Source organism: Mya arenaria, chromosome 11 (assembly GCF_026914265.1).
Source record: "Mya arenaria isolate MELC-2E11 chromosome 11, ASM2691426v1".
NCBI classification, from domain to species: Eukaryota; Metazoa; Mollusca; class Bivalvia; order Myida; family Myidae; genus Mya; species Mya arenaria.
In genome coordinates, this window is record NC_069132.1 from 48294562 (window position 1) to 48306947 (window position 12386).

A 12386-nucleotide genomic window follows, 5' to 3' on the forward strand; every position below is an offset into this window, starting at 1 on the left:
TTGACTACTAGAATCATATAGATGATAGGTAGTTGATGGAATCATTATGAAGGGAAACAAAGTTGTTATACCAAGTTCTCTTAAAAATCACACAATGTTTAGAAATTGTTCATGCAGGACATTTTGCTATTGACAAGTGCTTGAAAAGAGCACGAGGTGTCATGTTTTTGTCTCGAAATTCAGGGGAAAATTTAATATCAGTTTTGAGCTGTCCAATATGCATATAGTTTAAATTATACTGTTTTACTGCTAGGCACACAGTTGTCTTGCTGCGTTCTTGGTGTACATATCAAAAATATGTAGATGAATAAATGGAATACAAAATTTAGTTGTATAAAACTTCCATAAAACCAAACATTAAAACTGTTGTAATCGTGGTTAATAGTGAAATGTTAAGTGGTGGTCTTGGAATGTAATGATCTCGGTAAAATGTAGTGATCTTTTAATGTAGTGAGCTTGGTAAATAGTAAAAATAGAATGTAATAGTTTTGTTCAGAAGAAAACTTGGGAGGTAGTGGTATTGATAAATAATAGTATTGGAATGTATAATTTTGTTTTATTCTTCTTGTGGCTTGTCTTAACTATAACAAGAGGGCCATGTTGCCTGGATAATCACTGACAGGACTTGTCACAGTTGCCTGCACACTGACAGGACTTGTCACAGATTCCTGCACACTGACAGGACTTGATGATTGACTGCACACTGACAGGATTTTGTTCAGTTGCCTTGCACACTGACAGGACTTGATGATTGACTGCACACTGACAGGACTTTGTTCAGTTGCCTGCACACTGACAGGACTTGGTACAAATATCTGCACACTGACAGGACTTGATGATTGACTGCACACTGACAGGACTTTGTTCAGTTGCGTGCACACTGACAGGACTTGGTACAGATATCTGCACACTGACCGGACTTTTTTCAGTTGCCTTGCACACTGACAGGACTTTGTTCAATTGCCTGCACACTGACAGGACTTCGTTCAATTGCCTGCACACTGACACAACTATTTTAAATTGCTTGCACACTGAAATAACTTTTAGTATAGATACACAAACATCAAACAGTGCACCATCCAATAAAATCAATAAACTGCCTTTAAGCTCCAACAATCAAATATTAGAAAACTTTCAACACCTTCAATTACTATTATTGCTTCTTCCATCTAGGACAACATCAACATCCTTCAAACATGAAGTTTACAATAATCTACATGAAGTTCAATGGAAAAGTCTGATAATAATTAAATTTATCATTAAGTAAAAATGAAATTTCTTCTAAAGAATAAAGTGTTTAATAATAATTTGAATCTATGAACCTACAAAAAGAACAATTATTACCTTAGAAGTGACTATGTTGAAGACTTAATAAGATTTAAAATCTATTCCCTTGTTACTAAAAATAGAAAGTAGTTGAATCTCCAACAAAAAGGGATACCATATATAGCAAGACTTGCTGCCCTTGTTTCAAGAGTAAACTTTACATAACTATCAAATTTTAACAAAAAAAGGCATAACTTGAATAGACAATGTTCCACACCAAATATTTAAGCACTAGGCCTAACAGTATTTGCCAAAAAAGGTTTTGTATTTTTTCCTTAAGGTTGCCATGGCAATATGTGTTCTGCATGGAATTCATTTCCTTGAACAATTTTGAAAAAGCACCACCCAAGGATCTTACAGTTTCATTAAAAGTGTTCAAGCGGTTTAGGAGAAGATGATGATTATAACCAATTGTTGACACTTTTCCTTTAGATTGCCATGGCAACCAGCATTCTCATGAAATTCATTTCTTTGAACAATTTTGAAAAAGCACCATTGAATGGTCAGTATTATTTATTCAAGGCTATCATATAGATATAAAAACTTGCCAATAAATAACCTGTGAACAACAAAGTCAAGTTTTATACAATGGGCTACCGGTGCTTAATTTCTATACTTTTTTATACGACAAAAATGCACAACATAACCCCTTTACAGTACATTACATGTATGATCGGCCATCCTACACGGGCGTCATAAAAATCAAGATTTATTATCCACAAAGACTCACTAAAGCTGCCAATTATATTTATTTCATATTAATTTTTCACAAAGACACACTAAAGCTGCCAATTATATATATTTCATATTGAAAAAAAACTTAAATTATTAAAGTGAAATAAAATATTTTTAATGTAAATTATACATTTGACATATATTTCATACAAATCAGCCTGATACCGATTTAAAATATACAAAACAAATGAACCTTCACATGCAATAATAGGTCTTAAAGTTGACATAAGCAGGAAATAGGTGTCATTATTTCGTAACTAAAATTAGAATGGAGACATCCATGGTCCACATTACGTTAAAGGTAGCTAACATTTCTTTTCATGAATAACATATTTGATATGACTCCAAAAAACTTATAAAATTCAAAAACTTACTTAAAGACCCATTTTGCTTGCCACGGTTCAAATAAAATCAAAGACAACACATGTACATTTATGATATCTGATTAAAGTGTAAAATGTTCAATGTTAAGCTATAAGCATTACATGTCTTAGTTGTAATATTATAAATATAATGTGAATATGTCACATTGAATTTCTAGCACAATCCCATAGTATTCGAGAATTGCATGATTAAGTAATACAATAGTGAGGAATCACATTCCATTTTCATTGGTAGTTGTTGAATTGTAACTTGAACTGGTTTCCACAATGAGATGCAAGGGGAGATTGTCCGTGATGTAGGAATAAAACCTCTTAAGCTGAAGGTAGCCACCTTTACCACTAGAAAAGCACTCCATCCTCATGTAGTGCATTTTGAACCAGTGTAATTCCTCTAACAAAACACATTAACAAATTGTAACAAGGAACAATTGTTCATAGTTCTATGGTTTCCCAAACTCCATGCAGTGGATTCTTTCCCAAACAGCACCGGTGAACTCTTAACTGAATAGTTTCGAATACGGTAGACAAAAATTATTTAATTTGTGAGTAGCATTTCCATGAAGAAAGTCCATATTTGAACTCTGACTGATTGAATGGTAGTCATTTTAAACAGAAGTTTCCACTTTTTTTAAGGTCCCGCTTAAATTCTAGTTGTCTTGGATTCTGAGACTACATGTACTTGTTACTTTTGCAGTGTATAAGGCTGTTCCCTTTGCAGCTCAGCAAACACAAGAAGCCACTTCCTGTTGGAATTGCCAGTGATTACCATAGAAACCAGCACACAAATATCCTCCAGGGCCCTTCAGTCCAAAGTCTGGTCCAGTTATCACATAGTCAGGGATTAGGTTTGAAAACTGGAAAGAAAATAATGTTTGCATTTTACTTTAAAATAAAGAATTAAAGATGAAGTATGCAATGCCAACAATGTATTGTATTTATCAATACTTAAATTACCTCCCAAGACAATAATTCAATACCACAATACATCAACTCGCATAGTTCTGGCTGAAAAATAGACATTTCGTCATTGGAAGTTTGGGGTGTGTGTTCCCTAAGACTGGCATTTTTATTAATGTTACTTAACGATAACCACATACTGGTGATCTTGTCATAGGGGGTATAGTAGGTGTGGCCAGGGACACAACATCCTGCAGCCCCTCTCTGCTGGTACCCAGCAGGACCAGGCCAAGATGAGCTGGGCCCAAAGGAATCAGACTTAGCAAACCTGTCCTCAGAGAGGAGAACCAACATCTGCCAAGCTGAACGCCATCTACAAAATGAATAAATCAGTTACATGAGAAAGAAACACTATGCCATTCACTAGGATATCTGACAACATATGTTTATGCTGATGTTTTGCATACAATACTTGAAACAAGCAGAAATGGGTTATAGTAAATATGATTTAAGCAAGAACAATGATGTCATAGTTTCTAGAGTCTGAAGGAAGAATGCCGGCCTTCATGGTGTGATGTGATGTGAAGGTAATGGTTATTTCCAGCACAAATTTTCTTTTTTTGTAGAATATATTCCACAGCAAGCCAAAAACTGGTCTCCAGTCACTTGATACTAACAGTGCTTGTCTTTGGTCAGTTGATACCAGTGATTGTCTCTGGTCACTTGATACCAGTGCTTGTCATGAATCACTTACTACCAGTGTTTGTCATGGGTCACTTGATACCAATGCTTGTCTTCGGTCACTTACTACCAGTGTTTGTCATGGGTCACTTGATACCAGTGCTTGTCTTGGGTCACTTACTACCAGTGTTTGTCATGGGTCACTTGATACCAGTGTTTGTCATGAATCACTTACTACCAGTGTTTGTCATGGGTCACTTGATACCAGTGCTTGTCATGAATCACTTAATACCAGTGCTTGTCTTGGGTCACTTTATACCAGTGCTTGTCTTGGGTCACTTGACACCAGTGCTTGTCTCCGGTCACTTGATACCAGTGATTGTCTCAGGTCACTTGATACCAGTGCTTGTCTCGGGTCACTTGATACCAGTGCTTGTCTCAGGTCACTAGATACCATGCAGTGCTTGTCTTGGGTCACTTAATACCAGTGCTTGTCATGGATCATTTGATACCTGTGTTTGTCATGGATCACTTGATACCAGTGCTTGTCTCGTGTCACTTAATACTAATGCTTGTCATGGATCACTTGATACCCGTGTTTGTCATGGATCACTTGATACCAGTGCTTGTCTCGTGTCACTTAATACTAGTGCTTGTCATGGATCATTTGATACCTGTGTTTGTCATGGATCACTTGATACCAGTGCTTGTCTCGTGTCACTTAATACTAGTGCTTGTCATGGATCATTTGATACCTGTGTTTGTCATGGATCACTTGATACCAGTGCTTGTCTCGTGTCACTTAATACTAGTGCTTGTCATGGATCACTTGATACCAGTGTTTGTCTCGTGTCACTTAATACTAGTGCTTGTCATGGATCACTTGATACCAGTGCTTGTCTCGTGTCACTTAATACTAGTGCTTGTCATGGATCACTTGATACCTGTGTTTGTCTCGTGTCACTTAATACTAGTGCTTGTCATGGATCACTTGATACCAGTGCTTGCCTCAGGTCACTTAATACTAGTGCTTGTCATGGATCACTTGATACCAGTGCTTGTCTCAGGTCACTTAATACTTGTGCTTGTCATGGATCACTTGATACCTGTGCTTGTCATGGATCACTTGATACCAGTGCTTGTCTCAGGTCACTTAATACTAGTGCTTGTCATGGATCACTTGATACCAGTGTTTGTCTCGTGTCACTTAATACTAGTGCTTGTCATGGATCACTTGATACCAGTGCTTGTCTCGTGTCACTTAATACTAGTGCTTGTCATGGATCACTTGATACCAGTGCTTGTCTTAGGTCACTTGATACCTGTGTTTGTCATGGATCACTTGATACCTGTGTTTGTCTCGTGTCACTTAATACCAGTGCTTGTCTCGGGTCACTTGATACCAGTGCTTGTCTCAGGTCACTTAATACTAGTGCTTGTCATGGATCACTTGATACCAGTGCTTGTCTTAGGTCACTTGATACCAGTGCTTGTCATGGGTCACTTAATACTAGTGCTTGTCATGGATCATTTGATACCTGTGTTTGTCATGGATCACTTGATACCAGTGCTTGTCTTAGGTCACTTGATACCAGTGCTTGTCTCGTGTCACTTAATACTAGTGCTTGTCATGGATCACTTGATACCAGTGCTTGTCTCGTGTCACTTAATAGTAGTGCTTGTCATGGATCACTTGATACCAGTGCTTGTCTCAGGTCACTTAATACTAGTGCTTGTCATGGATCACTTGATACCAGTGCTTGTCTCGGGTCACTTAATACTAGTGCTTGTCATGGATCACTTGATACCAGTGCTTGTCTCGTGTCACTTAATACTAGTGCTTGTCATGGATCACTTGATACCAGTGTTTGTCTCGTGTCACTTAATAATAGTGCTTGTCATGAATCACTTGATACCAGTGCTTGTCTCGTGTCACTTAATACTAGTGCTTGTCATGGATCAATTGATACCTGTGTTTGTCTCGTGTCACTTAATACTAGTGCTTGTCATGGATCACTTGATACCAGTGCTTGTCTCAGGTCACTTAATACTAGTGCTTGTCATGGATCACTTGATACCAGTGCTTGTCTCAGGTCACTTGATACCAGTGCTTGTCTCTGGTCACTTGATACCAGTGCTTGTCTCTGATCACTTGATACCAGTGCGTGTCTTGGGTCACTTGATTCCAGTGCTTGTCTCTGGTCACTTGATTCCAGTGCTTGTCACGGGTCACTTGATACCAGTGCTTGTCTTGGGTCACTTGATACCAGTGCTTGTCTCAGGTCACTTGATTCCAGATCTTGTCATGGACCACTTGATACCAGTGCTTGACTTGGATCACTTGATACCAGTGCTTGTCTCGGGTCACTTTATAACAGTGCTTGTCTTTGGTCACTTGATACCAGTGCTTGTCTCTGGTCACTTGATACCAGTGCTCGTCTCGGACCACTTGATTCCAGTGCTTGTCTCGGGTCACTTGATACCAGTGCTTGTCTCGGGACACTTGATACCAGTGCTTGTCTCTGGTCACTTGATACCAGTGCTTGTCTTGGGTCACTTGATTCCAGTGCTTGTCTCTGGTCACTTGATACCAGTGCTTGTCTCGGGTCACTTGATACCAGTGCTTGTCTCGGGTCACTTGATATCAGTGCTTGTCTCTGGTCACTCGATACCAGTGCTTGTCTTGGGTCACTTGATACCAGTGCTTGTCTCTGGTCACTTGATACCAGTGCTTGTCTTGGGTCACTTGATTCCAGTGCTTGTCTCTGGTCACTTGATACCAATGCTTGTCTCGGGTCACTTGATACCAGTGCTTGTCTCCGGTCACTTGATACCAGTGCTTGTCTTGGGTCACTTGATACCAGTGCTTGTCATGGATCACTTGATACCAGTGCTTGTCTCGTGTCACTTAATACTAGTGCTTGTCATAGGTCACTTGATACCAGTGCTTGTCATGGGTCACTTAATACTAGTGCTTGTCATGGATCACTTGATACCAGTGCTTGTCATGGGTCACTTGATACCAGTGCTTGTCATGGATCACTTGATACCAGTGCTTGTCATGGGTCACTTGATACCAGTGCTTGTCTCGGGTCACTTGATACCAGTGTTTGTCATGGGTCACTTGATACCAGAGCTTGTCACGGATCACTTGATACCTGTGTTTGTCATGGATCACTTGATACCAGTGCTTGTCTCGTGTCACTTAATACTAGTGCTTGTCATGGATCATTTGATACCTGTGTTTGTCATGGATCACTTGATACCAGTGCTTGTCTCGTGTCACTTAATACTAGTGCTTGTCATGGATCATTTGATACCTGTGTTTGTCAAGGATCACTTGATACCAGTGCTTGTCTCGTGTCACCTAATACTAGTGCTTGTCATGGATCACTTGATACCAGTGTTTGTCTCGTGTCACTTAATACTAGTGCTTGTCATGGATCACTTGATACCAGTGCTTGTCTCAGGTCACCTAATACTAGTGCTTGTCATGGGTCACTTGATACCAGTGTTTGTCATGGGTCACTTGATACCAGAGCTTGTCTCGGGTCACTTGATACCAGTGTTTGTCATGGGTCACTTGATACCAGAGCTTGTCTCGGGTCACTTGATACCAGTGTTTGTCATGGGTCACTTGATACCAAAGCTTGTCATGGGTCACTTGAAACCAGTGCTTGTCTCTGGTCACTTGATACCAGTGCTTGTCTCGGGTCACTTGATACCAGTGCTTGTCTCAGGTCACTTGATACCAGAGTATGTCATGGGTCACTTGATACCAGTGCTTGTCTTTGGTCAGTTGATACCAGTGATTGTCTCGGGTCACTTGAAACCAGTGCTTGTCTCTGGTCACTTGATACCAGAGCTTGTCATGGGTCACTTAAAACCAGTGCTTGTCTCTGGTCACTTGATACCAGAGCTTGTCATGGGTCACTTGAAACCAGTGCTTGTCTCTGGTCACTTGATATCAGTGCTTGTCTCGGGTCACTTGAAACCAGTGCTTGTCTCGTGTCACTTAATACTAGTGCTTGTCATGGATCACTTGATACCAGTGCTTGTCTCGTGTCACTTAATACTAGTGCTTGTCATGGATCACTTGATACCAGTGCTTGTCTCAGGTCACTTAATACTAGTGCTTGTCATGGATCACTTGATACCAGTGCTTGTCTCAGGTCACTTAATACTAGTGCTTGTCATGGATCACTTGATACCAGTGCTTGTCTCGTGTCACTTAATACTAGTGCTTGTCATGGATCACTTGATACCAGTGCTTGTCTCAGGTCACTTAATACTAGTGCTTGTCATGGATCACTTGATACCAGTGCTTGTCTCGTGTCACTTAATACTAGTGCTTGTCATGGATCACTTGATACCAGTGTTTGTCTCGTGTCACTTAATAATAGTGCTTGTCATGAATCACTTGATACCAGTGCTTGTCTCGTGTCACTTAATACTAGTGCTTGTCATGGATCAATTGATACCTGTGTTTGTCTCGTGTCACTTAATACTAGTGCTTGTCATGGATCACTTGATACCAGTGCTTGTCTCAGGTCACTTAATACTAGTGCTTGTCATGGATCACTTGATACCAGTGCTTGTCTCAGGTCACTTTATACCAGTGCTTGTCTCTGGTCACTTGATACCAGTGCTTGTCTCTGATCACTTGATACCAGTGCGTGTCTTGGGTCACTTGATTCCAGTGCTTGTCTCTGGTCACTTGATTCCAGTGCTTGTCACGGGTCACTTGATACCAGTGCTTGTCTTGAGTCACTTGATACCAGTGCTTGTCTCAGGTCACTTGATTCCAGAGCTTGTCATGGACCACTTGATACCAGTGCTTGACTTGGATCACTTGATACCAGTGCTTGTCTCGGGTCACTTTATAACAGTGCTTGTCTTTGGTCACTTGATACCAGTGCTTGTCTCTGGTCACTTGATACCAGTGCTCGTCTCGGACCACTTGATTCCAGTGCTTGTCTCGGGTCACTTGATACCAGTGCTTGTCTCGGGTCACTTGATACCAGTGCTTGTCTCTGGTCACTTGATACCAGTGCTTGTCTTGGGTCACTTGATTCCAGTGCTTGTCTCTGGTCACTTGATACCAGTGCTTGTCTCGGGTCACTTGATACCAGAGTATGTCATGGGTCACTTGATACCAGTGCTTGTCTTTGGTCAGTTGATACCAGTGATTGTCTCGGGTCACTTGAAACCAGTGCTTGTCTCTGGTCACTTGATACCAGAGCTTGTCATGGGTCACTTAAAACCAGTGCTTGTCTCTGGTCACTTGATACCAGAGCTTGTCATGGGTCACTTGAAACCAGTGCTTGTCTCTGGTCACTTGATATCAGTGCTTGTCTCGGGTCACTTGAAACCAGTGCTTGTCTCTGGTCAGTTGATACCAGTGATTGTCTTGGGTCACTTGAAACCAGTGCTTGTCTCTGGTCTCTTGATACCAGCGCTTGTCTCAGGTCACTTGATTCCAGTGCTTGTCTCGGGTCACTTGATACCAGTGTTTGTCAAGGGTCACTTGATACCAGAGCTTGTCATGGGTCACTTGAAACCAGCGCTTGTCTCTGGTCACTTGATACCAGTGCTTGTCTCGGGTCACTTGATACCAGTGATTGTCTCAGGTCACTTGATACCAGAGTATGTCATGGGTTACTTGATACCAGTGCTTGTCTTTGGTCAGTTGATACCAGTGCTTGTCTCGGGTCACTTGAAACCAGTGCTTGTCTCTGGTCACTTGATACCAGAGCTTGTCATGGGTCACTTGAAACCAGTGCTTGTCTTAGGTCACTTGATACCAGAGCTTGTCATGGGTCACTTGAAACCAGTGCTTGTCTCTGGTCACTTGATATTAGTGATTGTCTCGGGTCACTTAAAACCAGTGCTTGTCTCTGGTCACTTGATACCAGAGCTTGTCATGGGTCACTTGAAACCAGTGCTTGTCTTAGGTCACTTGATACCAGAGCTTGTCATGGGTCACTTGAAACCAGTGCTTGTCATGGGTCACTTGAAACCAGTGCTTGTCTTAGGTCACTTGATACCAGAGCTTGTCATGGGTCACTTGAAACCAGTGCTTGTCTCTGGTCACTTGATATCAGTGATTGTCTCGGGTCACTTGAAACCAGTGCTTGTCTCTGGTCTCTTGATACCAGAGCTTGTCTCAGGTCACTTGATACCAGTGCTTGTCTCTGGTCACTTGATACCAGAGCTTGTCATGGGTCACTTGAAACCAGTGCTTGTCTCTGGTCACTTGATAGCAGTGCTTGTCTCGGGTCACTTGATACCAGTGCTTGTCATGGATCAACTGATTCCAGTGCTTGTCTCCGGTCACTTGATACCAGTGCTTGTCTGGGTCACTTGATACCAGTGCTTGTCTGGGGTCATTTGATACCAGTGCTTGTCTGGGGTCACTTGGTACCAGTGCTTGTCTCGGATCACTTGATACCAGTGCTTGTCTCAGGTCACTTGATACCAGTGCTTGTCTCTGGTCACTTGATACCAGTGCTTGTCTCGGATCACTTGATACCAGTGCTTGTCTTGGGTCACTTGATTCCAGTGCTTGTCTCTGGTCACTTGATTCCAGTGTTTGTCACGGGTCACTTGATACCAGTGCTTGTCTCGGGTCACTTGATACCAGTGCTTGTCTCAGGTCACTTGATTCCAGAGCTTGTCATGGACCACTTGATACCAGTGCTTGACTTGGATCACTTGATACCAGTGCTTGTCTCGGATCACTTGATAACAGTGCTTGTCTTTGGTCACTTGATACCAGTGCTTGTCTCTGGTCACTTGATACCACTTGATACCAGTGTTTGTCTCGTGTCACTTAATACTAGTGCTTGTCATGGATCACTTGATACCAGTGCTTGTCTCAGGTCACTAAATACTAGTGCTTGTCATGGATCACTTGATACCAGTGCTTGTCTCGTGTCACTTAATACTAGTGCTTGTCATGGATCACTTGATACCAGTGTTTGTCTCGTGTCACTTAATACTAGTGCTTGTCATGGATCACTTGATACCAGTGCTTGTCTCGTGTCACTTAATACTAGTGCTTGTCATGGATCACTTGATACCTGTGTTTGTCTCGTGTCACTTAATACTAGTGCTTGTCATGGATCATTTGATACCAGTGCTTGTCTCAGGTCACTTGATAGCAGTGCTTGTCTCGGGTCACTTGATACCAGTGCTTGTCATGGATCAACTGATTCCAGTGCTTGTCTCCGGTCACTTGATACCAGTGCTTGTCTGGGTCACTTGATACCAGTGCTTGTCTGGGGTCATTTGATACCAGTGCTTGTCTGGGGTCACTTGGTACCAGTGCTTGTCTCGGATCACTTGATACCAGTGCTTGTCTCAGGTCACTTGATACCAGTGCTTGTCTCTGGTCACTTGATACCAGTGCTTGTCTCTGATCACTTGATACCAGTGCTTGTCTTGGGTCACTTGATTCCAGTGCTTGTCTCTGGTCACTTGATTCCAGTGTTTGTCACGGGTCACTTGATACCAGTGCTTGTCTCGGGTCACTTGATACCAGTGCTTGTCTCAGGTCACTTGATTCCAGAGCTTGTCATGGACCACTTGATACCAGTGCTTGACTTGGATCACTTGATACCAGTGCTTGTCTCGGATCACTTGATAACAGTGCTTGTCTTTGGTCACTTGATACCAGTGCTTGTCTCTGGTCACTTGATACCACTTGATACCAGTGTTTGTCTCGTGTCACTTAATACTAGTGCTTGTCATGGATCACTTGATACCAGTGCTTGTCTCAGGTCACTAAATACTAGTGCTTGTCATGGATCACTTGATACCAGTGCTTGTCTCGTGTCACTTAATACTAGTGCTTGTCATGGATCACTTGATACCAGTGTTTGTCTCGTGTCACTTAATACTAGTGCTTGTCATGGATCACTTGATACCAGTGCTTGTCTCGTGTCACTTAATACTAGTGCTTGTCATGGATCACTTGATACCTGTGTTTGTCTCGTGTCACTTAATACTAGTGCTTGTCATGGATCATTTGATACCAGTGCTTGTCTCAGGTCACTTAATACTAGTGCTTGTCATGGATCACTTGATACCAGTGCTTGTCTCAGGTCACTTAATACTAGTGCTTGTAATGGATCACTTGATACCAGTGCTTGTCTCGTGTCACTTAATACTAGTGCTTGTCATGGATCACTTGATACCAGTGCTTGTCTCTGGTCACTTGATACCAGTGCTTGTCTCGGGTCACTTGATACCAGTGCTTGTCTCAGGTCACTTGATACCAGAGTATGTCATGGGTCATTTGATACCAGAGCTTGTCATGGGTCACTTGATACCAGTGTTTGTCATTGGTCACTTGATACCAGA

The 12386-nt window shown here is 41.7% G+C and overlaps 1 protein-coding gene across 3 annotated transcripts in view; it reads right to left on the reverse strand.

The window, feature by feature from the left end:
• Positions 1-1821: 1821 nt before the first annotated feature.
• The window catches only part of LOC128207480 (uncharacterized), a 106702-nt gene continuing 96137 nt past the window's right edge, over positions 1822-12386 (reverse strand). For all 3 annotated transcript variants that reach the window (XM_052910427.1, XM_052910426.1, XM_052910428.1), the window contains exons 15-16: positions 3542-3714; positions 1822-3298 (exon numbers count right to left, since the gene is read on the reverse strand). In XM_052910427.1, coding sequence (XP_052766387.1) covers positions 3164-3298; positions 3542-3714 — 308 coding nt within the window. In that variant the 3' untranslated portion in view covers positions 1822-3163. The remainder of the gene's footprint in view (positions 3299-3541; positions 3715-12386) is intronic.